Source organism: Ahaetulla prasina, chromosome 6, assembly GCF_028640845.1.
Source record: "Ahaetulla prasina isolate Xishuangbanna chromosome 6, ASM2864084v1, whole genome shotgun sequence".
NCBI classification, from domain to species: domain Eukaryota; kingdom Metazoa; phylum Chordata; class Lepidosauria; order Squamata; family Colubridae; genus Ahaetulla; species Ahaetulla prasina.
In genome coordinates, this window is record NC_080544.1 from 21,994,481 (window position 1) to 22,022,429 (window position 27,949).

Genomic DNA, 27,949 nt, shown 5'->3' on the forward strand with positions numbered 1-27,949 from the left:
CAAGGTTTTAGATGAGTCAGTGTCAGCCGATAGGCCGGAGTGGGGGAGGGGGGCGCAAACTGAAACGAGACAGAAACGCGCAAGCGCACATCGTCGAAGCTTTCCGAGGAGGGAGAAAGGCCGGCTCGCGCTCCTCTCGCCACTAGGCTTGCGCAACGACCACAATGCTTTGTTTGGAGGGCCGGGCTTCTCCCGCCAGCGCCAGTCCCACCGCGGCGCACGCGCAGTAGCTACGTTTCGCCTCACCCCCCCCCCGGAGCGCCGGGGTATAAAAGCGGCCATCAGCTGATGCTCCCGCATTGCAGGCGGCGGAACCTCTGACGAGAGACGCTCACAATGAGACGCTTCGCCCTCCTCGTCTTCCTCTGCTCACTGGCAGCGGGTAAGGCAGCGGGGAGGCCGCGCCCTTTTATTTATTTATTTTTGTTCCCTCGGTTTCCGTTGGCAGCCTCAGGCGAGCGAGTGGGTGCCCGTGGAGGGCTGGGCCTCGCACCCCAGCCGGGACTAGCCTGAGGGGGAAAGAATGAAAGGCCCCGCTAATGTCTGACACACCCAAGCTCTTGTTTCTACGCCCTGGGCCTTCGCCTTGGGCACTCGCTCCCCTGTCGCCGCCCGGCTTTTGGGGAACCACTCGCTGACCCTCAAGCGGAGTTGGCCTTGGGAGTTATGAGGGGAGAACGCCGGGCCGGCAAAGCGCCCAATCTGCCTCGCGTCCTTCCTTGGGCCAAGCCGCAGAAAATGGGCTGCCGCCGGTCTTTGGGCCTGCCTTCGCTGGAGTCCCCGGCCTTGCGCAGGACTAGCTGGGCGGTGTTCTTGTTTACCTGGGAGAGAGGGAAAAAAGCCGTCGCCTGGCTGCCGACCCTTTTCTCATCGTGACTGGAAAATCCTTTCCTGCCCCCCCTTAACTTGTCCTCCTTCGGGGCCCATTGATTTCCTTTCTCCCCCCCTCCTCCTTTTGATTTAAAAATCCCCTTTTATAAATTAGAAAGGAGTCTAAAGAGTCACCCTCTGTTGTAGGACTTCTTGTAATATAGTACAGGAGTCTCCAACCTTGGCAATTTTAAGCCTGGCGGACTTCAACTCCCAGAATTCCCCAGCCAGCTTTGCTTTGTTGGCTGGGGAATTCTGGGAGTTGAAGTCTGCCAGGCTTAAAAATTGCCAAGGTTGGAGACCCCTGCTATAGTATATACTTGATATACAAGGAATTAGGAGATATGTAAATTTGTATATAGATTGGGGAATATTTGATATAGTAACTTGAACTTGATGTAAATGTTGGAAACCAGAGAGGTGGAGCAATGTCCGTTGTTTTTGTTTGTTTTTAAATCCAATAAAAAATTTTCAATTAAAAAAAATTCACCCTCTGGAGTAGCGGTTATCCATGGGTGGTGTGTGTGTGTGAGAGAGAGAGAGAGAAAGAAAAAGAAATAAAAAGCGCAGAGCTGCCTGTCCATGGCTTTTTATCAGTTTCTTTTGTCCCCCTTGTGGTTTTTTTCTTATCACTGGTGCTGCCTCTGAACAAGGACACTGCTTCTCTGTTGTGATTATATCCGGAGTACCTGATTTTCCTATTGTTGTTTTTTAAGGCAAGAAGTATGGTGTTTGTTGGGTTGTTTACTCTTTTTTTCCAGGATATCTTCTCCTGTGGATAAGGAACCTAAATGAGATTAGGGATACTGAGTTTACCCAGTATGCTTTGTGTCAGCCAAATGACAGTGCTGAGAAATAAAAGGATCCTCTGCAAAGTGTTTCTTGTTGTCAGTGCAATGTTTCCTTGGATAGCTGATGTAAAAATATTCTAAATAAAATATGTGAAAGAGCAGCAGAATATAGAGTACTGTGTAGCTTGGGATTGGTAGCATTTGAATGTTGCTGTGTGGGGTTTTGCTCAATTTTGGCATATTGAGAACCAAAATGTGTGTGGGGGAATAATAATTCATGTGTAATAATTCATGTGTTCAAAAATTAGCCTGGAGAATGCAGTTGTTTGTGTTCTAGAAGCAGATTGCTAACCATCACTTCCATGATATTTGAGTGTTCATCCTTCATTAATTAATTCAACCCTTCAGGTGATTATTACTGTGATTCAGTCATCCTTGCCTTAAAAATGATGAAAGCTAATTGATTGCACTCCTATCCGTTAATTTTATCACCAATTCTATGAGATAGGTTGAGAGAGTAACAAGCCTAAAGTCATACAGTTGGATGAATCCGGTTGATCCTGGAGTACACTTGAAAAAACTCCAAGGAAAAGCTGAACTGCTGAATCATGCTTTTAAAAAATTCAACTAGGCTTATAGAATGTAGTGAAATATAATGAAAGAAGCACTTGAGAGTCAGTTTGGTGTAGTGGTTAAGGTATCTGGCTCGAACCTGGGGAATAGTGAGTTCTAGCCCTGTCTTTGGCACAAAGTTAGCTGGATGACCTTGGGCTGATCACTTTCAGCCCTTGGAAAAAGGCAATGGCAAACCATTTCTGAAAAACCTTGCCAAGAAAACTGCAGAAGCTTGCCCAGGCAGTTTCTAAGAATTGGGCTTGATTGAATGGAAGGAAAAGTAAAAGAACAAAAACTGTTTTAATGCAGTCTTTATTTTCTTACTTAGAAAACAGAACACGTACTAGTCTTCAGATTATCCACCTACATATTTTAGTGATTTTAAATGGTTTAGCCTTGAGTAAGGAAATTGCAGCAATTATGCAATAAGTCTAATTGTGTCCTATATTTATGTAACTTTGGCAGTTTAAAAAAAACAAGGAATGGAGACAATTCAAGTATAGCATGTGTACAATTATAATTCTTGAGCAAGATTAACATTCCTAATGAACACGAGCCAATAAATTTTCTCCTGTCCATAGAAATAAAAGATATTCTTATTGGTGGTATGTTTTTTTTTTCTTTAAACTTAGATTTGTTGATTGCAAATACTGGGGGTGGGGGGGTGGGGAATCCTGGAATTCAACTGTATATGTATAGATTAGTTCTTTGTTCTTGCTAAGAGATTCTTGCATATTACTGTATTCTAAATCATGCCACTCTGGCTGTTAATCTGTAACTGCTCATTTATGGTTCCTAGTGGCAACAGATGCAGCCAAGCCTGTTGGTACTCCTCTTTTTCTCAAAGAATTCCAATTTGCTAGGCAATAAGTTGAAACTGTCCCAAGTAAACAGCATCCATCATTCTTCTATTCACAGGACAGACACCAATCTTTTGATATATGGGAATTTTAAGGGGGGGAGGGAAATTGACGGGTCTGGGTTGGATGGGTGGGTGGATGGGTGGGTGGGGGAAACCCATCAGGGAGGGTGCCAAGTCCAACATGTGTTCGCAGCGGTAATTTAACAGGTCCGAAGGTGGCGGGGGAGGGTTTTGTTCCAGCTTATCAGGGTCGAGTTATCAATACGGTAAATGGGAGAGGCAGATATGACGGAATGGGGGGGGGCCACATCAGGTTTTGGGAGTACGCCCTCGCTGTCTAAGAGCGATTGCGTGCTCCGGCCCCCCAGGATTTTCCCATTCCCCGAGTGGCCAAAGTACTCGGGACTTGGGCCTTCGGCTGATGTTATGTAATGCAAGGTCCGTGGTTAACAAAGCCCCCCTGATTTCAGATCTAATTCAGGAAGGGACCACGGACGTTATGGGCATTATGGAAACCTGGTTGAGCACCGAATTGGGGGTTCCCCTAGTGGAGATGTGCCCACCAGGTTTCCGAGCATTCCATCAGCCGAAGGCCCAGGGTAGGGGTGGCGGGGTGGCGGTTATCATTAAGGAGAGTCTTGAGCCGAGGGAGACCACTGTGCCTCAGATAGCTGGGTGTGAGTCCCTCTACGTGAAGTGGGGTCGTAGGACTCAGGTGGGCTTGCTGATCACGTACCTGGCTGCTTGCTACCTGACAACAGCCCTGCCCGAGCTGTTGGAGTTGCTGGCCGGGTTGGCAGTTGAAACCCCTAGACTGTTGGTCATGGGGGATTTCAATCTGCCATCAACTGGCGCGGCATCCTCGGCGGCTCGGGAGTTCATGGCTTCCATGATGGCCATGGACCTGATTCAATTAGTTGACAGCACTACCCACGTCGGGGGAGGCACCCTAGATTTGATTTTTATCTCTGGCCAGTGGTTGAATGATCTGATTTTAAATGATTTAGTTGTCAAACCTTTGTCATGGTCAGATCATTTTCTCCTTCGTCTGGACTTTCTGACTGCTACCCACTACCGCAGGGAGACGGAACCAATGCGTTGGTTCCGTCCCAGGCGCCTGATGGACCCAGAGAGGTTCCTGACGGAGCTTGGGCCGTTTCCCAAGAATCTGGCCCACGACATGACTGAAGAACTAGTCGCGGCCTGGGAACAGGCCGTGGCTGGAGCTTTGGACCGTGTTGTGCCTTTGCGCCTCTGACCCGGCGTCGGTCTCAACCAGTTCCTTGGTTCTCTGAGGAGCTGAAGGAGATGAAACGCCAGAGAAGACGCCTAGAGAGTGCCTGGAGATCCAGCCGTTCTGAGGCTGACCGGACACTAGTTAGGTCCTATAGAAGGACCTACCTACTGGCATTGAGGGATGCGAAACATTCCTACGTTTCCTCCCTCATTGCGTCGGCAGATAACCGCCCGGCCGCCCTGTTTCGGGTGACCTGCTCTCTCCTTCATCAGGAGGGGCGGGAGGACCCATTACAAGGGCATGCCGAGGAGTTTAACGGTTATCTATACGATAAAATCATTCAGCTTCGGGACGGATTGGATCAAAATTGGGTAGATTCAGGTGAGAGTTCCGAGACCCGTCTTGTTGAGGTTGTTTGGGATAATTTTGACCCTGTGACTCCCGAGGACATGGACAGGTTGCTGGGTAGGTTGAATGCCACCACATGTTTACTGGATCCATGCCCCTCCTGGTTGGTGCTGGCCACACAGGAGGTGACACGAGGCTGGCTCCAGGGGATTACAAATGCTTCTTTGCGGGAGGGGGTCTTTCCCGCTGCCTTGAAAGAGGCAGTGGTGAGACCTCTCCTCAAGAAGCCTTCCCTGGACCCAGCTGTTTTAGGAAATTACCGCCCAGTCTCCAATCTTCGCTTCACGGCGAAGGTTGTAGAGAGTGCGGTGGCATGTCAGCTACCCCAGTACCTGGATGAAACTGTCTATCTAGACCTGTTCCAGTCCGGCTTTTGGCCTGGATACTGCTTTGGTCGCGTTGGTGGATGATCTCTGGAGGGCCAGGGATAAGGGTTACTCCTCTGCCCTGGTCCTATTAGATCTCTCAGCGGCTTTTGATACCATCGACCATGGTATCCTGCTGCGCCGGTTGGAGGGGTTGGGAGTGGGAGGCACTGTTTATCGGTGGTTCTCCTCCTACCTCTCTGACCGGACGCAGACGGTGTTGACAGGGGGGCAGAGATTGACTCCGAGGTGCCTCATGTGTGGGGTGCCGCAGGGATCGATTCTCTCGCCCCTCCTGTTCAACATCTATATGAAGCCGCTGGGTGAGATCATCAGTGGTTTTGGGGTGAGATACCAACAAGTACGCTGATGACACGCAGCTGTACTTTTCCACCCCAGGCCACCCCAGCGAAGCTATCGAAGTACTGTCCCGGTGGAAGCCGTATGGGTCTGGATGGGGAGGAACAGGCTCAAGCTTAATCCCTCCAAGACGGAGTGGCTGTGGATGCCGGCACCCCGGTACAGTCAGCTGCAGATGCGGCTGTCTGTTGGGGGCGAGTCGTTGGCCCCGATGGAGAGGGTGCGCAACTTGGGCGTGCTCCTGGATGGGCGGTTGTCCTTTGAAGAGCATTTGACGACCGTCTCCAGGAGAGCTTTCTATCAGGTTCGCCTGATCTGCCAGTTGCGTCCTTTCCTGGACAATTTCTCCCATTTATCTTCAGCAAACTACTCCAGTTGTCTTAAGTTTGTTCCTTCTCCCAACTGTGACTTTTAGACTTTTCCATAGATGTTCTGATGGATTCAGATTAGGACTTTTAGCAGGTGAATTTAGATCAGTCCAATGCTTGCTTTGCAACCATTTTTGTGTGTTTTGAGTCATTATCTGGTTGGAAGACCCTTACCCCTGGCAGAGTTTTCTAACTAGGCATTATATTTTGTTCCATAATGCCTGGCTAATCTTGTGATTTCATTGTGTTTTACATAGATTTAAAGCACTCAGTGCTGGAAGCAGGAAAGCAACCCCATTAACATTATGATGCCTTGTTTATATTACATAGGGATGGTCTTGTTTTCTTTAACAATTGTTTTTTCTTCTCTGAATAGAGCTGTTATGACTTACCCAAAAGGTTTCATGTGTCCAGAAGACATTGTCTCAGAAGTACTGTGGCTTATCAATATATATTTTAGCAAACTCCAGACTGGCTTTTTTATGTCTGTCTTTCATAAGTGGGATCTTCTAGCATGGACAGTGCTTTCAATCAAATGGCAACAGATAATATGACTTGATAATATCTCTATTATTATTAGTATGACTATGACTAATAATAATATGCCTACTATTAGTATGAGTATTTTGTTCCACTTGGGATCAATTTTCCTCTTGCAGCCACATTTAGGGAGATTAGCTATGGTTCCATGGACCTTAAACTGCTTGATATTAGTAGCCATGGTTGCAGGAACATGAGGCTCATTGATAATCATTTTGCAGACTTTACCGTTCTTAGCTATCAGTTTCTCCTTTTCTCCCCAGACATCTTTCTGTTTTTCTTTCTCTTCCCCATGTTCACTGTGTTGCACACAGTGACACAAAATGGCTGATTGAAATAGGCTGAATGATTGATTTGAAGTCACTTTTGACACTAATTATATAGTCTTGAAATCCAATAATGTCTTTTTAACTTCTAAGAAGTGCCAAAAAGTGCCATTTTCATTTGTCTTATTACTTACAAGAAAATGTTATGTCACACTTCAAAAGCAAAGTGTTTGTTCTGGACTGTAGAGTGGCAAATTGGGATACCAATACTTTTAGCTGCGTCTGTTTAAGCCTAGTAAAAAAAAATAGCATAAAACCAGAATGAAATATAATATAGGCCTGGATAGCTTCTAATGCAACCCCACAAGACCATAATTATAAATATAAATAACACTTTTCCTTTATTTTTATATTTATATATATTAACTGCATTATATATTTTATATGCGGCCCAAGATTCCTTCAGTGTGGCACAGGCAGACCAAAAGCTTGGACATGCATGATCCAATGCACTCTAATGCCTTTATACTTTATTTTCAGTTGCTTTGACAACTCCCTTGCTTTTGAAGAAAGACTGTGCAAAAGGGCCAGAGGTGTGGTGCCAGAATTTGCGAACTGCATCTGATTGCAAAGCAGTTAAACATTGTCAGCAAAATGTGTGGAACAAGCCTACTGTGGTAAGTTACTTTATTGGTCTACTGATTATTTTAGCTGTTTTTGCAGCCTGCCAAAGAACTTGCCTTCTTTGTGTAGACAGGAGCTGAACTTAGGTGGGATGGAAAAATGGAGCTCAGATTCTGAAGACTTGAGCTCTGTTTCTGCACCCCGCCAAAAGCATTGCCCTCCGCACCCAGAGGAGAGATCTTCTACCGTGTTTCCCCCAAAATAAGACACTGTCTTATATATTTTTTGCTACCAAAAAGGCATCAGGTCTTTTTTTTGGGGGGGGGGGATGATGTTGTCCACTCACTCATCTCACTTGTGTGTGTCGCTCCCGGCCTCTTTTTCACTATCAGAGCCTTCAGGAACTTCTTCCACCAGCAAGGCTTTCCTGAAGATCTCTGCAGCCGATAATGGAGCTCCGGATCGACAGAGGCCTTCAGGAAAGCCTTGCCCGCTGCAGAAGAAATGGGCCAAGGTGTGCAAGGCCTGGTTGCAACTGTCCAAAGGTAAGTAGTTGGGTAGCTCCTCCCCCCATCCCCACCGTAGCTTTAATTTTTACTTGTGAACCCTGGAGTGGGTGGGGTCTTAATTAGGGTTTATTTTGGGGGTAGGGTTTATATTGGGTGCACATGTAAAAATCAAGCTAGGACTTTCTGAGTACATCGTATTTTGGGGAAAACACGGTAGAGATCAAAATGAGTTGAAATTAAAGGAATGAGTTGGTAGGCAGGTAAGTTAAACAGTGTGGGGTGCCTCAAGCACAGGAGTATCTTTTCTTCAGGGGCTAAAATTCCTACTTTAATTTTTCTACTCCTGCCTCCCCCAGCACACTCTTCCCTGGAACTATGCTTAACCTGTGTCATCGTTCAGCTGCCGCAACCAGGAATGTTAGGATTGCAGTTGAATCGATCACATGGGCAATCACATAACATCTTGCTTAACTATTGCTTTGCTCAGTGACTGAGACTTGGGCAGACAAGAGCTATATTCTGATCAGTGAACAGTTGTGGCCAGTTCATAGAAATGGCCTAAATGGCTACGGCACCAAATTTTGCAACATGTATGTAATAAAATTCTCTGGTCAGATTGATACAGCAATTGGTTGATGCACTTTTGGTAGCTTTTGTAAAAGAAACCGTGGATAGTGTTTGCTGCTTTTGCAGCCCATAAGGGCAGATGCTTGCATTCCTTATAAAGGATGTTTTGGGATCTGCTCCAATCAGTTTAAAGGCATTTATCAAATATTTGAGTGAATGCTGTTCTGTGTTTAGGAAATACAGTTGCTCCTTCTATATCAACCTCTCTCTTAAGTTCTCTGTTTGGGACCCTAGTTTTGGATGGTTAGCTACATTCTCAATTCTTACTGTTACTTTATTACTAATTTTAATGGGTTTTTTTAGGGTTTTATTTTTGTATATTTTAATTAATTGGGCCAAATTGAATAAGTTTTTTAAAATTGTTTTTAATTGTATATTGTATTTATTTACCATTGTTTTAGTTGGCTGTAAACAACCCTGAGTCCTTCAGGAGAAGGGCGGTATAGAAATTAAATAATAATAACTATTATTATTATTATTATTATTATTATTATTATTATTATTATTACTACTACTACTACTACTACTACTACTACTACTACTACTACTACTACTACTACTTTTGCTTGCTCATGGACCAAGGAAAATAAAAATAAATGAAAAGATGCTAAACTTTAGAGGTCTGGCGTACTTTCAGTTAGATTGAAAGTTACCAAAAAAAAAGTGAATTTATTTTTCAACTAATAGTTGCTAATTGTTAGCCAAGGTCTTGTTTCATGCTTTGAAAAGTGACCTTCAATTATGAAATAGCACAAGATACATCTAGGTAGCTGCAAACTTGTTCTAAATCAGCAGTCTCCAATCTTTCCAGCTTGGTGGACCAGAGGGGATGGAGCTGTATTTGTGCATGCATACGGCTTTCACAAATGCAGCTGTGTGCACATGTCCGCTCGCCCACCACTTTCGTGGCCCAGTTCCAAACAGGCTACGGTCTGGCTCTGGGTCCCAGCCCTGCAGTTGGAGACCCCTGTTCTAAAGAACTCGGGAACATCAGCCAGGTTGTGCACCATACAGAACTTGGCCAGGGCTGGTACACTTACATGAATATGTATCAGCTCTTGTATGTGGAAAATAAAAATCAACATAATTGCTAAGTTCCTTTAAGTGCCAGTACAAGAAATACTATTTTTTTGTGTTTGTTTCTATTTTTTATTTATTTATTTGTTAAATTTCTACACCACCGATCTCACCTCAGTGATTTTTACAACTTAAAACATGATAAAACCATATAAATACATACATAAAAGCATATATTAAGAACAGAATTAAAGAGGTTAAACTTCCAAATAAAGATAAAAATCAAGGTATAAAATTAAAAAAAATCAGGAAGTTAACAAGACAGCAGGAGAGTAGAAAGTATACTCCAGTATAAAATAGCTAATTTATTCCATCTTTTGTATATTCTTGAGACAATTATGCAGCTTAAAGGTAAAGGTTCCCCTCGCACATACGTGCTAGACGTTGCCGACTCTAGGGGGCGGTGCTCATCTCCGTTTCAAAGCCGAAGAGCCAACGCTGTCCGAAGAAGCCTCCGTGGTCATGTGGCCGGCATGATTCAACGGCAAAGGCGCATGGAACGCTGTTACCTTCCCACGAAGATGGTCCCTATTTTTTCCACTTGCATTTTTACATGCTTTCGAAACTGCTAGGTTGGCAGAAGCTGGGACAAGTAATGGGAGCTCACTCCATTACATGGCAGCACTAGGGATTCGAACTGCTGAGCTGCCGACCTTTCGATTGACAAGCTCAACGTCCTAGCTCCTGAGCCACCGCATCCCTAGAGGAGGCTCTTTGGCTTTGAAACGGAGATGAGCACCGCCCCCTAGAGTCGGCAACGACTAGCAGGCATGTGTGAGGGGAACCTTTACCTTATTATGCAGCTTAGACCCCATTTAATTAGATTATTAATCAGAATGTGGGATATTTTGTCAGAAACTTTATTGAAATTAATAAATATTATATCCCTCAATCCGTGGTCCCACAAAGTACAGAATTGGCTACCTGATGAAAAAATGAGACAAGATTTAACTGACAAGACAATGAAAAAAATATAACTTCTTGTAATTACTGTTGTATTTTGAATTTCTTTTTAAAGATGTGCAAAATATTTGATTGGAAACATTCCAAATGCAACATAACATTAATAAGCTCTTAAATACGTTTAGTCCTTAGTTTGAGGACTTAAAATAGAGATTGCCTCTGTTTTCTACTCATGCCTTATCAGTCAAGTGTGAATTTTTATTTTCTAGTAATCGTTTTCTGAACAGGCAATCTCTTGGTAGTGTCTCATGAGAACATTTTTGGTATCTTGGCACTACCTATGATGGAGGAATCGTTGCTAAAGATGACATAAATTGTTGAGATGGCTAAAGTGACTTCTTTGATCAGAGAAAAGACAAATATCTTATGTTTATTGCTGATTGAAAATTCCCTGCAAGAAAGGAAAAATGAACTCATGATTTATGGTTTTGATTATTAGATAAGATAAATTATGGAAAGAGAATTATGTTGTAACCATAGAGTAAGAGGTACATTTATCATTGTACCGATAACTGCTGTAAAGAAGATTGGGAACTATTTGTTGATCTTTTTTTCTCTCCCCCACCCCTCTTCCTTGCTCTTTTAGCTTTCTCTTTCCTTTCTTTTTATTTTCTTTCTCTTACTTTATATTAGTTTGCACTCATTCTTATCTTACATTTCAAAATCATTAATAAAATTATATTAAGTATCTTTTGGTGCCTTGGCCTAGAAAGGTTAGGAACCCTTCGTATACTGTATTTGTGCTAACATGTGAACTTGAATAACACTGTAAACCTAAGTAGCATCTACAGCAGGACTGTCTTAACTGGATTTTCATTACATTATCCTATATATGTCTAAAAATTAAATGTCATTTTATTTATCTAAAGGTCTTTTTCTCCTCAGGAGAGTATTCCCTGTGACTTGTGTAAAGAAATTATAAAAGTGGTTGGGAAATTCTTAAAGAGCAATGATACAATGGTAAGAATTCTTTTCTTTAAAAAAATATTCCAGTACTTTTATTCAAGAAGTAAAGGGCAGGATCTAAAAATCGGAGCCTCCACTTATGTTGACACATGCCTTTCAACCACGGTTTACCATGAATGCATTTCCTAAAATTGAAGGGGTATTTTGATATTAAAATGCCAATGTTGGATTGCATTTATTCTTAGTGGGAGCTCCTAGGCCTATATTTCTTCATAATAATACAAAAAGGAGCCTTAGAAAGATATTAGTCAAATATACAGTATAAAAAAATTCCTTTAAATCCTTCCATTGCATAATAAGAGTGATCATCAGCTATGCAAACATATCTCTGCTTTTCCTGCTGATGACAAAAGTTAAATCATCTGAATATTTATATGATGCTTTGTAAAGTTTTACCTGTGCTTACTTTCACAGTGTATTTAATGATGTTACTTTTTGTAGAAAGTACTAATGCCCCCAGCAAAGAATCTATAGCAGACATGGGTACTATATAGCTAAAATCATGTAACCAAAATTGAATGGCAAAATAACCAGTTAGGGTGTAATGTTTTCTGTTTGAAAGGTGAGAATAGGAATAGGAATGCAAAGCAACTTTTAGGTGAAATGCTCCAATTACTATATTTGATTTTTTTCCAAAATTATGTTAAGAAGGTTGAAAATTTTCAGACTTGCCTCCACTTTCAATATACCACATCACTAGAAGACTTCTTGTAGCCTACTGAGCATTAAGCAGGCATTGTGACATCCAACCCAAAAATGTTGCTCATATCTCTCTCTAATGTGATTTAGGAATTAAGTATTCTTCCTGAATGAGAAAAGTGGGGAAATGTTCCTTTATGTTTATACCAATCTGTCTATCTTCTGTCATAGGAAGAAATAGATGAATATTTCAACAAAATTTGTGAATTTCTTCCTGAATCAGACCTGGTAGAGCAGTGCAAGGACATAGTGGAGGCTTATTTGCCAAACATTTTGGATATGGTCAAATCAGAACTCGTAAGTATTCACTAATGCTACAGAAGCAACTGCTTTTATATTTTTTAAAATAAACTGGACAAAATTAGTGGATTTTACGTTTTTCTTACTTAACCCAATATTCCAAAATTCACTGTAACAGGGATATTGGAAAAAATGTGCAATAATAAGTCGAATGATTTCTGGAAGATTTGATAATCTGGTTTTCAGGGATACTTAGCTGCACAGTTTCTGCTGCATTTAACATAGGTGAAAACAAGTAAATTTGTGTTATTTTCTACTCTTTAGGAGAATCCTGAAGTTGTATGCAGTGCACTCACACTATGTCAGTCTCTTCAGAAGCACCTGGCAGAAGTAAAAGTACAAAATCAGCTTCAGTCCAACAAAATTCCAGAACTAGATTTCTCTGAACTGGCATCTCCTTTCATGGCTAATGTGCCACTTCTTCTTTATCCTCAGGATAAACCTAAGAAAGAAACTAAGGTGGGAACTTAAAACTGCAAATGGGCTCTTAGTGCTGCTAATAACATAGATATAATAACATCTATAAATTGCTATTAACTTTTAATCTTGCTGACAATTGAATAAAAAAATTCATAAATATCCAAACCTAAAACTGTTTCTCTAAACCTTAAACCCATTTCTTTTATGTACACTGAGAGCAAATGCACCAAGACAAATTCCTTGTGTGTCCAATCACACTTGACCAATAAAAAATTCTATTCTATTCTATTCTATTCTATTCTATTCTATTCTATTCTATTCTATTCTATTCCCTTAATCAAAAGCAATAAGGAGCTTTCAATATGCAAACATGGGTTAATCATGTATGCTTCGCACAGCCTTTATGTAGTGTTAATGCAGAAACTATGATTGTTTAGTCCTTAACTTGTATCATGCATTCTAACTGAACCAATTAAAGGATAACAGGGATAACATTAGGGAAACTCAAGAAAATATAAGCAATTGTGGTTAACTCAGAGTATTTTGGAAAGCAAGTAAACATAATGCATCTATAAAATCCATTATTAAATATGATCCAGTGCAATAAGACTGAATTCTTGTTTTGGAAATCTTAATAGTGCTGATTTTGAGTAAAACATTATCACTGTTCCCAGTATAACTTTACTAAATCTTGTTAGAAGTACCTAATGCAGTGATACAAAAGAAATGGCACAGGTCAGAATGTTGCAGGGTAAAATTGCCTGAACTATTCAATATAACTAAATTTCATTCAAAATCTCACTCGCAATGAATTGTCAGCAGATTTTACAGAAGGTGTTTTCTAATGCCTGAAGGCAGAGAGCGTGTAACCCAATTTTTTTTAAAAAAAATGTATATAGCCATCTAATGTGACATTAAAATAAGTTACAATTTGCTTCATGCTTACCTGCAGGGAAATGGAAATGTGTGCAATGACTGTGTTCAGCTGGTAACAGATCTTCAAGACACTGTGAGGAACAATTCATCTTTTGTTAGTTCTTTAATTGAACATGCCAAGGAAGAGTGTGAACGTTTGGGTCCTGCCCTGTCTGAAGTGGTAATTTTTACTTATTATTATTTAATATTAGTGAGAAATACAGTATATGGCTTGGAATTTTAATTTCCCCAGCTTTGTCAATTTAAAAATTAAGATGCCATATTTAAAAGTAATATAAATATAAAATATGATTCTGACTATGTGAAGTAAATTTTACAGTCTGTACAGAATGTGTAAGGACCACTTTAAGGGGATTGTGTAAATTTGTATCCAGGCTTGTTTTACAGAATAATTTTGGATGAGCTGTCACTATTTAATGTCCTAATTGTCACGAGAGAAATGTAAGATGCAGTTAGGTAAGCCTCCCTCCATAAGGAATACAGTGATTATATGTGGCTGACATATTTTGCAGCTTGTGTAATAGCAACCATCTCCAATGTCTCTCTTCCTCTTTAATAGTGCAAAGGCTACATTTCTGAGTATTCCTCCCTGGCTATTCAGATGATCATGCACATGGTAAGATTCACATTGCCTATATTTTACTATTTTGCTCCAAAAATATATTAAAAATCTGCCATTGGAGTTATAGCAAATGTCTTTAGGTCTGATAGCATCAGAAGTGATTTTGGATTAATTATCTAATTATTTAAGGGCTAACTATCATGTTGTACCATCAGGCTGCATTTTTTTTTTAGTTCTTGAGATCATTTATATTGAAGATCTCTAGGAAAATGGCAGTAAGGACAAAATGATATTTATACCGGGAATCATACTGGGTTGACTGCAACACAACATTTTTCATAGGGCATTCAGTTGTGTATGCCTATTCAAAAAGTATAAATATTGAACAAAATTGATTTTGCAAAAATAATCATTCTATTGTTAATTGGCCCTTCCTTCTTCTTGCATGAAAAGTTGTGAACCATTTAGATACTTAGTGGTTTTCCAATTGCTTAACTCTCTTGTGTTTTTTTTCTCCATCCTGTCAACAGCAGGAGCAGGTATGTGAGAAACTTCCTCCCTCCACTTAGGAGTGTTGCTTCGTCTCTTGCTAATATAGTTGATAAGTGTGATATTTTTGACAGATTCAAGGGACAAAGCGGCTATGGAAAGAACCATTTTTGACCCTAAAATGAAATCTTGGCCATTCTGAAACAGATTATGAGCCTGTTTGACTACCTGGCTTTGAAACTAAAATTAATGCACAGAAAATTCCACAAAGCCTGAAGCTGTAATGATCAAGTTAGCTTTAAAATGTGATTTGGGAATAGATACTGAGCTTCCTAAATAAACCTCTTTGGACCTTGCACCTGTCATGGTTTGGTTTGGCAAATGCATGTTGCATGTATTTATAACTCAGATTGTGGTGTTTTGTTTGCCAATTTATATATTTCTTAATGAGGAAAACAGTGAAATGAGGAGGACATTTCTTGGCCTATATACAGATGGCATACTTTAGTATATTTGCTTTTGTATGTAAATGGTATGGAAACATCTGTTTGGTTATGGAAGAATAGAATGAATTATTTCAAAGATGGTCTGGAAACTGATATATAACTATGATATGCTTTCATAAGAAAATGTTTGCAAAAAGTGCATGTTTTGATACTCATTCTCTAAACCACTGTTACCTTCTGTTTATAAGAGCTAAATGCTTTATCTTTTCTGCCTTCGAGTCAGTTTTTTATTCTTGGTGATAGCTAGACTAGGCTTTAGAGTTGTCTTGACAAGGCTTTTCCAAAATGATTCGTCATTACTTTCTTTCTAAGCTTAGGAAAGAGTTACTGGCCAAAGATTACTGGCTTTCTACCTAAGGCAGGACTAAAATTCATAATCTTTCAGTTTCTAGCCTGATGTTTTAACCACTACATCAAAACAGGTTCTTATATCTTTTATAAATCCAATTTAAAAAGCATATTTAGATTATTACAGTAATCTATATGGATGAGATAATGGCCCTACAAAATCCCTTTTCTTATTATTTCATTTATTAATGAAGTGAATGGGAAGTTTTCTCTGCTGTCAGATTAATTGTAGCTTGTCACTTGGTTCAGACCTGACAAATTAGTTTGTGGCCAAAAATCACAATTTGAGAGCAGACATGACGGCAAACTAGTTATCCAACCAGAAAAGAATGCTTCCAGGTTGTTCTCCTGGTTTCTTTGGGGAGAAAAAAAGAGAAGAATTCACAGGAACCAAAACCAGCTGTTATTGATTTCTGTAGACATTGCAGTTCATAACTAAGTAAAATTAACAACTATAAAGATGACTATGCCAGTGGTAAAAACTTTGAGAATTCACAACAGACCAGGTGGATATAATAGTGATCTGGCCGATAAAGAGCCAGGTCTCCAAACTCCCTTGAAGGAAACATTTATTCCAAATCACTTTTAAATGACAAAGCTACCTGTGTAGTTTTCAGATTTGACACCAGTGAACAAAATAAATGGAAGAATTATGTAGTTTATTTAGTTAAAGAGCCTACTTCCCTTCTAGTTAAATTTCGTTTTGACTTGCTATGGTAGGAGAAGGTAGGAGGAGTTAAAATTATTCCTTCAGACGTTAAGCTAACTGCAGAGGAGGGAATTCTTGGGACAGTCAACTCTTTTATGAAGGATTAACAAGTAAAAAGTTATGTAAACCAATGAGACTTTTCTGAAAGGTGAAAGTACAGCTGCAGCAGCTACAGATATTTAGCAATTATTTTATTTTATTTAAACTCTTGAAATTGTATGAATACACTCTGTCTTATATTTCTTTAATATGTGGGCCATATTTGCGTTCAGAAGTGATTGGGAAATTTTGAAATGTATACATTTGAATATAGGTAGTCCTCCACTAAAGGTAGTCCTCCACTAAACAACATCTTGTTTAGTGGCCATTCGAAGTTACAATGGCTCTGAAAAAAAGTGACTTATGTTTTTCACACTTATGGCTGTTGCACCATCTCCATGGTCACATGATCAAAATTCAGATGCTTGGCAACTGACTCATATTTATGATGGTTATAGTGTCCTGGGGTCATGTGACCACCTTTTGAAACCTACTGGCAAGCAAAGTCAATGGGCAAACAAGATGCACTTAATTACTGTCTTACTAACAACTGCAGTGATTCATTTAACAACGGTGGCAAGAAAAGTTGTAAAATGGGACAAAACTCATTTAACAGCTGTATCACTTTACCAACAGACATTTTGGGCTGTAAGTTGAGGACTACTTGTGGCTTAGCTTGGCTATAGGGTAGCAGGGAACCGTGTGATATTGCTGAATTGTTATTTGCAGCAGCCGGGCCAGACTGTAGTGAGGCTTTTAGTCAGGAATGTTGCAGAAACTGTAGTTCAGCATTTAAAGAGCCATTGTTTTCTCTTCGATAATCTATCATCCTCCTCTTCCTGTACGGTTATAAATTAGAGACTTTTAAAATTATTTTAATGTGAAATACTAACTGAAAGGAAATTGGGGTTTGTCTTTTGTATGGCACTTGAATGACTGCTAGAAATTGTCTTCTTTTCTAGCCAGAATAGTGCTTGAATTTAGTGAAATGACAGCATGTATCTTGTAGAACACTCATGTTTCACTGAAGTACCAATTTTTTTTTTAAATACTGCACCAAGGGACAGTTATGAAACATCAGGAAGAGCGCATAATCTACACTTCTATTTGTTCTAAAGTATTTAGCTTTGTAAAAAAAAAATCAATTGTGGATCCATGCAAGTTGCTGAAATAAGTTGTTCGATTAAACTTAAAATTAATTTGTTCTGCTGTGGAGTAGAAGTGCCAAAAGTGAATAAAATTCAACCTGAAAGCATACATAAAGGATCTAAGGATATACAAAACAAGCTATGTGTGAACCACTTTTTTCAAATTAACAGCTAGTTTCCAGGCAGTCCATATCCAGACAAAAGCATGCATTTTTCTTTGGGACATATACCGAGGCATCATGTTGAAAGGAAAAGTGTTTCAGGGAGATAGAAAGCAAGAACAATCACAGTCATGGATGGCAGATCTAAGGAAAGCAGAATGGGGAGGTCAGTTTTTTGACTGCACATAGAAAGAGGAGAGAAAGAAGCAAAATTAGTCCCATTTTGTAAGACCAGTATGGATTTGTTTCATTGAAACCTGAAAAAAACAAAACTTTCTGTCTTTTGGTTCTGCTTGAATCACCGCCTGTCTGGAACAGTTTGGCAGAACGTCAGAGACACATCATGTTTTGGGCTTGAAACAAAATGCATTTTTTAAATTTCCTGTACAAATAATAACATCTATACTATCCTATGGCATCTGGGGCTGCTTTTACATTCATGAAAAATTAGAGTGATATTAAAATTAGTTTGCTACCTTGTAGACCATAGAAGTGACTTACATTGGTGTTTTATGTCTTCAGCAACCACAGGATATTTGTAACACGATAGGATTATGTTCTTCCCTGAAATCTGTACCCCTCCAAGCTCTGGTGCCTGCTAAAGTTATCTCTCCAGCAAAGATAGAGCCACTTGAGCCAGTTGAGCCAGTTGAGGTAAGACTTGGTACTTAGTTATCTGCATGTCACTTTACTGAAGGAAGAAGGAGATGAGCGTCTCAAATAGTGAAAAGCTCTAACTTACATGATTACTTTTATGGATCTGAATGAGAGATCAGAAGTGGAGATGGTAAAGGAGAGAAAAATCTAAGAAACAATCGCAGAAGGAACGTCCTGATGAATTTTAGTAAGTTAAAATAAAATGAAATGGAACAAAAAGATTCAGAAATATAAAAAAATCATCACAAACGCCTGGACATCCTGTCCCAAGGTTCAATAATGCACTGAGACTCATGGTAGCCTGAAAGTTGAACAAAGCAATTTCTGAATGGCTTTTACGGGCAATTAAGAGTCTAATCTTGGCTAGTCTTCCACTGAAACAATTACCATCAAGATCCCTCAGTTGACTTGACCTCCCTGGTGGTGCAAAAACTGAAGGCACCAGCATTAAGGGTCCCTGACCTTTGGGGCTTCCTAAGGGCTGGAGTGGGAGGCTAGATATAAACTGCTGTATGAACAAGCAGGCTATCTGTGGTGGCTTGATGCTCTTGTACTCTCCTCTTTACTTCCAGAGATTTAGTTTCATTCCATGGGTATCATTTTTAAAAAATCATATTTTTTTTCTTGGCGGTCAGCCATTTTGCTAACCTTAACCTTGGACTCCAGGGGTGCCTTCCAATGGGGATCTGTTTGTGTTCCAGCTGGATGAAGTGGTTTTAAGGCCAGATTCCGGCTTTAAACTCAGGGCCAGATCCATATTTCATCTAGCACAAGAGTGTGCTTCTGAACTTCTGCCCAAGCCGAAGCTTCTCTATTGAATGCCTCTGGCTCAAACTGGGGCTGCAGCAAGACTCTGAGAATACACTCTTAAAGTGCCTCAAAGGGATAATGGGTCAATTGTCAAGATAAAATGATTTTTTTCCTGTTTCACATTTAGCAGAATGTTGAAGAATATTGTTGTGTCTGCGCCCCCCAAGCTGGCCCCCCTGCCAGAAAGTGACTTGGAAAGTGAGGGGGAAGGGCCATCAGGACTTACCTCTGGAGCACCGGCTCCTCTGGCTCAGCTCCAGGAGCCAGAGGCAGGCCAGGTGGAGGAGATAACAAGGCCTCCGTCCCCTGACTCTCCTCCCCCCCAGGCCACGCCTCCAGACCCGGCTGATGGTAACCAGGCCTGGCTAGATCCCAGGTTTCGGAGATACGAGAGGTGGCTAAAGCAAAGGAAAGGGTGGGGCAGGTCTAGAGAGTGCTGAGTCACGGAGCCACATCCCACAGAGTATAAAAGCAGCCCTGGCTGCTCTTCTGCTCCGTGACGAGCAAAAATTAAGCTGAACTATTTGACTCGTGGAGAAGTGAGCTGAACTCTTTGACTCGTGGAGAATTGAGCTGAACATTTGGCCTGGATTGCTGACTTCCTGGTTGCCCAGCAACCCCAAGATAAGGGAGACTTTGGCAGGCAGCTGCAGATTCCCTGCCAGGACTTATAACAGCCGTGAACTCAATTACTGGCTCGTTTAGCCAGCTTGTGTGGCTGAGGCTGGGAGGGGACAGAACAAATATATTACCTGGTGTGTGTAACTAGGAAGAACAGCCCTTCCTTTCTATTGACAGCAGACCCCATAAATGTAGAACCTTTGTCAATAGCCATAATAGCAATGGTTACCATTAATAGATATTTGTAATGCTAATCCTTATAAAGCACTATCAAATAGATAAAAGTTTACTCTTTTGGGCATGGACTTATCTTCACTGAGGTACAGGGAGTGCCATGATCTATTGGCCCATTGTGGGAATACTGCTGCTATAATATTCTTTTCATGTTGAAATGAGTGAGAATAGAAACTTGGCTTAATGTGAATTACGTTTCTGGACACTAGAAGGGGGGGTTCTATAGTCCTGCCCAAATTTAGAAAGAAATAAAGTAGCCCAAGAGTTGACACCTAAGTTATTTTACTGCATTGTGCTAATTATTGTACAGATACTATAGTAGTTGCTAATTTTATGGTTAACAATTGAATAGCCAATACTGAAGACAGAATATGTAAGTAGAGTGGTTCTTTCAGGCGACAGGAGGAAGTTTTAAGCTTTGCCTTCTTAACAAGTGAGGTAACCCTTGTCAGATTCAATATCCAGTGACCCAATATATACGAGTATGTCCCAACTACTGTTTCATGTTTCTGTGGCTGTCAATGTCTTGGTTTCTTGTAGTAATAATTACAATAATAACTACTGTAAATAATTCTTTTTTTCTGAATTGTATAGACCAACCCAACTCAAAAGGAAGCATTCTCTCTTTGTGAAGTATGTACTATCATAGTAGAAGAAGTGAGCAGCCTTCTGGAAAGCAATAAGACGGAGGTATGCATGTGCCATGAAATAAATTAGACTGCTAATATCGCCTTCTATAATACAGTTTGCTCTCCAAAAACTGTGCTCCATCTAATGTGATCATATAAGGACAGGTGGCTTCTGACAAAATGGCTTTCTTTGTGGTGGCATTCTATATATGGATGAGGATCGCCAGAGGAGCTCATCTTGCAGTGTTCTTGTGATACAAAATACCCACTTTATTTAATATATATTTAACCCATGCCTTTTTGTAAACGATGATTTTTAATGCTGCATGCATTTCAATGTGCTGTTGAACCATACTGTACTAATTTTGCATGTTGCTAATTTTAGCAGATGCCTAGAGGACGTATGATGACTGAACTTACCTCAGATTAGTTACCTTTGTCTGTACTAGGAGGAGATGATACAAGGAATGGAGAAAGTCTGTTTAGTGCTACCTGAAAAAACCAGAGAGGAGTGCAAGGACTTTGTGGAAGTTTATGGGAAATCTATTCTTGACATGTTGTTGGAAGCTACCAGTCCTAAAATGGTGTGTGTGATGCTGAGATGCTGCAAAAACAACATTTTACCAGCTGGTGAGAACTTGAATAATCTGTTGCAACACAATCAATGCTTCTATGTTTGATTTGGATTTTATTTTTATTGCAAATTTTTTGTTCATTTATGTAAATATAGACATTAACTCCACATAAACACCTTTGCTTTGTGTATCCTCAGAAGAAATTGCTCCAGTGCAATCAGAATTGGGAGGTGTCTGTGATGTGTGCAAGATGATCGTTGCTTATGCAGACAAGGAACTAGCAAAGAATGCTACCACTGCTGAGATAGAAATGTTTCTCGAACGAGTCTGCCACTACTTACCCGAGTCTGTTAGTGACCAGGTAATTAAAGTGCTATTGTGTGTTAAAATGGCAGTGCTGTGAATGACGTCTTCTGAAAAGCTAATCTGTGAAAACAAAGAATACAGTTACAAAGGATTGCTGCTTTGTAATGACCTCCACAACCAGTGTCAAGCTGGGCACCTTAAGTTCTAGCGTGGTAGATGTGACTTCTTTCAAATCATTGCATAGTGTTGTGAAAAGAGACCATTTTATTAGATTGCTGATCTGTTACATTGACACGTTAAGTATTACATTTTTAAACAGTTGTCTTGAGCTGTATCATTTTACTTCTTTGAGGAGCAGATCACCTCTATGCTTTAAAAGAAGTTGTAATGAGGTGCTGTTTGTATTTCACAACCTATCTATATGATACTCTTATGGATTTGTGTCAAAAATCAATGGATTCAGTATCATTTATATACTTCTATAATCATTCTGTACACAGTCATTCCTTGCTTAGTGATTGTTTGCAAATATGACCGGAACAACAATAAAAATTGGAATCAATCTAGTATGTACCATCAAATTTCATGGCCTATTATCAAAAGCTTTCAGTTTGAAACCAATCGAGGTCTGGTTAATTTCAGGCAGAACCCAAAGTTCTATTCACCCATAGGCTGTCCTGCTTATAAACAATAATTGGACCTGGAACTTTGTTGCTAAGCAACACAGTTCTAAAAGCCAGTGTCACATGACTTCATGGAATGGCAATTTTGGCTGTTTTAGTTGCCATTGTTAGTAATCCTGCACGATTACTTTGACTTCCTACTGGCTTTCCCATTGGCTTTGCCTATCAGAAGCTGGAAGTGGAGGTTGCGGATGGTAATCAGGTAACTGTAGGAATGCTGGCAACAGCTGCAACTACAAGGACAGGTCATAAGTCCCCCTGATTCAGTGCCATCACAACTTCTGACAGTCACTGAACAAGTCATTACACAAGGTCTATGTCAAGCCTGGAAGCCATTTTTTGTATTGGGCCTTCAGGCCTGCCACATTTACTACTGTGGAATCCTGACAATCTACCTGTAATTGCAGTCACAGAGCTGAGCTTGTTGATAAACGCATAGTTACTACTTTTTAGGGAAATGATAAGCAGTGGAGAAAAGCAGCCAAGGAAAAGTTAGCTTGTATAAGCAATCTCTTTGTCCAGCAAAAAACGGGGGAAAATGGATCAGGCACAGGACACTGTATGGAAGAACTTTTATCTAAGTGAGGTGGCAGCAACTAGCAATCTTCATTGTGTCTCTTTCTCTCTCACACACATACATGTTTCCTTAATCATTTCACTTCCTATTGAAGGACCAGATTCTGGTCTCTCCCTAAATGAGAGAATGTATTTAACTTTGTGACCAATAAGTTATTTGGTTAGATTAGGTCTGCAATTTTAACGGTGAGAATCTAACACATATCAAATATCTCATTGAAATCAACAGTCGTTTGATTAGATGGCACTCGATATAACAAAAGGCCCTTAAATTCAAGAGTTTCCATCTGAGTTACATAATCAATTGGTAGAGGATCCTATTTCATTTCTCACTGATGCTTTGTTTTTTATAAACAGTGTGTTCAGTTTGTGCAGCAGTATGAGGCAACAGTTGTGCAGCTTCTCGCAGAAATGATGGATCCTACTTTTGTGTGCACTGTAAGTACCACAGGTTAGAATATTTACTTATGAACTACACTTCAGTGTATGTACCATTAGAATAGGATAGAAATAGAAATAGAAATAGAAATAGAATAGAATAGAATAGAATAGAATAGAATAGAATAGAATAGAATAGAATAGAATTTTTTATTGGCCAAGTGTGATTGGACACACAAGGAATTTGTCTTGGTGCATAGGCTCTCGGTGTACATAAAAGAAAAGATACGTTCATCAAGAATTCTAAAGTACAACTCTTAATGATAGATAAATAAATATTGACTGGGCATTTAAATGCTTAGGCATCTACTATCACAATTCAAAGCTATTTATGGACTAGCAGATCCCAAAGAAAACTCAATAATGCTTTTATCTTAAAGTGATTTTTTTATTCTGGATTCATGTATCCAAATTGCAAATGCAAAATTAAAGCAGCAAAATAAGAATGAGGTGCTGCTGATGTTGCTAAAATGCCCTTTGAAAAACTGGGCTTTGTTCTTATCTTATGTTCAACCAAGGCATAACTTGTCAGTTGTAACAGTAGGGTTTTCTTTAGTTCCTTTAGCATTTTTTGTAGAAATACTAATAAATGAACGGACTGATCACTTTTATTATAGTGAAACAATAAACTGCAATTACTACCTTTCACTTCATAGAAACTTGGAGTTTGCACATCATCCACTAAACCTCTTTTGGGATCAGAATTCTGTGTCCGAGGACCGGGGTATTGGTGTAAGAACATGGAAACTGCAACTCAGTGTAATGTAAGTATTTTTAGATACTTCTGAGCAGGCATGTAGATAGCGACAGAAACCTAGCAAGCAGCATTTCCTTATGGATTGAGATTTGTGAATGCCACAAAAAACTATAGTTTCTGCCTTTTTGAAGGAGGCTGTAATACCAAAACAAGTAAATAGAGAATCTTGAGTAATTAAAAATGTTTCTAAGCAACAAATGTGTTTAAAATGAACACGGTGGATTAAAAATGCCTTTGAGAATAAAAACCCATTTAACTACATAAAAAATGTGCCACCTTATATATTTTACTGGAGAGTTCATTCCAAAGCTACAATATTGCCTTGTCCATCACATCCTCCAACATATGAGAGTACCAGAGCAGGATGCAATAGTGAAAGCGTGAAATGTTTCTGCTTCTCTTTTCATTGTCTGTATATTGAATATGCTCAGTAATGAGCCCTTGGCAATTGTTCCCTCAAATATGAGCTTTCTTCTTCTGCATTCTAATCTGACTTTGTTGTTGTCAGCTGAGGGATATACTAAGAAACTGAATGGGTTGTGCATAGCAAAAGAGAATGCAGAATGTTCAGAGTCAGTCCTGTCATACGGCCAGGTCATCTCCATTGTCCATGGCTTCATGGATCTTAATTAGGCTTCAAGAGAAGCACCTGCATGTAAGCTGGAAAGTTGTCCAGCATCTCTGGAATCATCTAGTTTCTGTGAGTAGATCATGAAATCATAAATTGGTGTAATCATGTAATCCTGCCTTGGGTAGTGTGGAGAAGATAAAATCTAGTGACATTTCTATCAATTGGGTAGTCAAGCAGGATGGGTAGTGTATACCATCAGAATCCCAAATACCTGAAACCAGTTATAAACATTCTAGAGTGATACTGAAATGGAGAGAAAACCTAGTGAGAGTAAAATAATTTCTATAGATAATGCCAGCCTCCCTTTGCAATTCCTTGATTTGCTTTAGTATTGTACTAGCAAACTAATCTTGCCCAAAGTCAAGATGTGGATGAATGAGGAAAATGTTATTGCTTGTTTATTTGGTCACAGTATAGCAGGCCAAAATGCTTACCATAATTTCATTCTAGGGCAGGGCTGTCAAACTCTCGGCTTGTGGGACAGATGTGTCACATGCTTGCCACGCCCATGCCCAGTTTATCGAAGGGGGGGGGAAGTTGTGATACATCACGTGACGCCGCCAGTTTGACACTCCTGATCTAGGGACTCGGTGCCATATGTTTCTTCCCTAGGAAGGCATTCCTTATGCCTGTTTCGTTATCTGTGTGAAGGCAAGCAGATGTTTATTTCACTTTGAAATGCATTAACTACTGTGCCACATTTGGCTGGAACATGAAATAAAATTAAAAATGAAATAAAATGCCCCTCATTCCACCTCTGGAACAGCTCCCTCCCCCTTTGGTGTAAATCCCATGGTTTAAGCTAACACGAGTAGGATTGTTCATAAGGGGTCAACCTCATTAGTTTGTGATTATTATATCATAAACTGGAATTCATGGTTCAGTGTACAGCAGGAAAGGTAAGTTGCAAGCTAGATGGACCCAAATTGTGGCTAGGCTGTCAGAGGTGAACTGTGGGAAATTCACACCACTAGATGGCATCAAAGCATTATGGTTTCTGTCTCTTTCCTGCCATCTACTGATTACCTAGATTTTTTCCCCCAGGCTAGATTTGGCAGACTCAGGTTTTGATCCAGTTAAAACTCTTGACGTTGGTCGAAAAAGTTGTAAATATTTGATAAGCAGCAACTTTATAGAATCCCAGAAATCCTTTGGAATGACTTCCAGGCACGCTGTGCATAATCTTGATATAAATCAGGGGTAGTCAGCCTTTTTATATCTACTGCCCACTTTTGTATTTTTGTTAGTAGTAAAATTTTCTAACAGCCCACCGGTTCGCGGGGAGATGCGTGAGCTATTCTGGAACGAGGCTCTTTTGTTTGCGGTCGCACTATAGCGCCATTTAGTTTCACTTACATAACATGAACTAAACTTAGGCATGGGCGATACAAATAGTATATTTTCAGAAATTTAAATTGTCATGGGGAATTTTATGAAAACCTAATGAAAATGTTTTTAAATAATGCTATGAATTTTTTTTAAAAAGTCAATTAAATTTAAAAAAAGGAAAGTGCTTCAGTATTGGACAAAACTCCTACCGCCCACCATGAAAGCTGGAACGCCCACTAGTGGGTGGCAGGGATCAGGTTGACTACCACTGATATAAATCATGTTTCCTCTGATTATGCCTTGCATTTCTTTTCTCTCCCTCCTTCCTTCCCTCTTTTTTCTCCCAGGCTGTTGAACACTGCAAGCGCCACGTGTGGAACTAGAAGATGCATCATCTTTGGCCAGCTCTTTTTTCATTCTTGGAAGAAAATGGAAGCCAAGGGTTAGGCTAGTAAAAGCTAAATCTTAGTGTCTTGATCTTCTCCCTCTCCATTTCAAGTACCTTTTTACGAATCGCGTAGTAGCAGTGCTACTATCCTGGAAGGATCCATTGTTTTGACTTACTGATATTTCTAACTCCAGTTGTAGACCTTTGCGATACATGAAAACATACTGCCAATTGGCCATTTGGCCAATTTGGTTCAGTGTTTCTGAGAAGGAGTAATAATAAGCGTGTGTGTATGTAAGTAAACTAAGGGCAGTGCTGGTGTGTCTTGATTTTTTTTTTTAAAAAAAAACATTCTTGCTGATAATTAAACCGAAAACATGGGACTGCAGTGCTCTCTATTAAAATAGCTGTTTATACCCTTTTGTGAACAGTTATTTTGCAGACAAATCTTCCAAATAAATTCTTAGCTGCTGGCTTAAAATTGCCATAGACAGAGCAAATCCCATTCTTTCCAAAGGGATGACTTAGGTATGCCCACAATTATGTCATAATTAAGGTCCCAACTGCAGAAGAGGTCCCCAAACCAGGTTGTGGCCCACTACCAGGTGGGCGCTCTCGCATGTGCACTAAGCTGATGTCCATCGCTTTCAAAGCCGGAAAGATTGGGGACCGTTGCTCTTGAGTGTTACATCTACTTGCATGAGTAGGCATTTTCTTGGATTTATACTAGGGATAAATCAGAATGTCTACGAGCAAAATGTTAACTGGCAGTCATGACTGACTTGTGTGTGAAGAAAGCTGTGGTTCGCTGGAGTGGGGAGCAAGCACACAGACTCAAAAACAGTACCACTTGTTGAACCATATATAAATAAACTATGAAGCCCTTAAACCCCTTGACTTCTGACTTTGTTTAAAACACAGATTTGTAGAATGAAGTTCCTAAAATAATCAACCTCGGCATTATTGTTAAAGTTAGGAATATAATTTTTTTTTAATTTTATATATCTTGGGTGCACTTTTGAGGGCATTGACTTGAATTCTTCAGACTGATATGTGTTTTTTGTTGTTTTTTGTCTGCTGCTGGCTCCAAATTCTTGCTGCTTTGAAATAAACATATAATGAAAAGCAACAGCAAATTAATATAGATGTTTGTTGTGTGGCATTGTAGTTAACATCTCCTTTATAAGAGATTATTTGTTGTTGGAAAATATAATACACTCCCTGTAAAAGAAAAGTGGCATTCTGTGAGGTAAAACACATTTCTGTATATAATCCAGTTTCTTGCTGATAGGAAACGATTTCATATTTTTTGGACAAATTCTTACAACTTAATGTAAATATATGCAGAGTAATATCTTACCTTCAGAAATGAGCTGGGAAGATAAGCAGCTGCTTTAACAAACTGCTCTATTCTATTTTTTTTTCTTTTTGCACTGAAGCTTCTGTAATTCAATAAAGTTGTAACTACATTTTGTCAGTAGTGTTTTTAAAAATTATTTTAATTATTAACTTGGAAGCTAATACATTGAGAGATACAAGTTGAAATGTTG

At 39.9% G+C, this 27,949-nt stretch overlaps 1 protein-coding gene across 3 annotated transcripts; it reads left to right on the plus strand.

Moving 5' to 3' along the window:
- The first annotated feature begins 173 nt into the window (after positions 1–173).
- Positions 174–27,868, plus strand: LOC131200443 (prosaposin-like). Of its 3 annotated transcripts, none has more exons than XM_058187176.1 (14): positions 174–382; positions 7,223–7,359; positions 11,368–11,442; positions 12,319–12,444; positions 12,712–12,906; positions 13,820–13,963; positions 14,363–14,419; positions 18,288–18,419; positions 20,682–20,777; positions 21,166–21,346; positions 21,492–21,652; positions 23,214–23,294; positions 23,951–24,058; positions 26,359–27,868. In XM_058187176.1, exons 1-14 carry the CDS (start codon positions 337–339, stop codon positions 26,392–26,394), a joined length of 1,575 nt encoding a protein of 524 aa, XP_058043159.1. In that variant the 5' UTR covers positions 174–336; the 3' UTR covers positions 26,395–27,868. The 3 variants fall into 3 exon arrangements, with proteins under 3 accessions (XP_058043159.1, XP_058043158.1, XP_058043160.1); XM_058187175.1 differs by having other exon boundaries at positions 191–382; positions 21,489–21,652; XM_058187177.1 differs by having other exon boundaries at positions 224–382; positions 11,352–11,442; positions 21,489–21,652.
- Positions 27,869–27,949: the final 81 nt, after the last annotated feature.

Excerpts from the sequence above, each read along its gene's own strand:
- LOC131200443 (XM_058187175.1), top strand. The coding sequence starts at position 337 with ATGAGACGCTTCGCCCTCCTCGTCTTCCTCTGCTCACTGGCAGCGG. Across the intron at positions 11,443-12,318 it reads TAAAGAGCAATGATACAATG|GAAGAAATAGATGAATATTT; the intron begins GTAAGAATTCTT and ends CTTCTGTCATAG. Across the intron at positions 21,347-21,488 it reads AAACAACATTTTACCAGCTG|AAGAAATTGCTCCAGTGCAA; the intron begins GTGAGAACTTGA and ends GTGTATCCTCAG.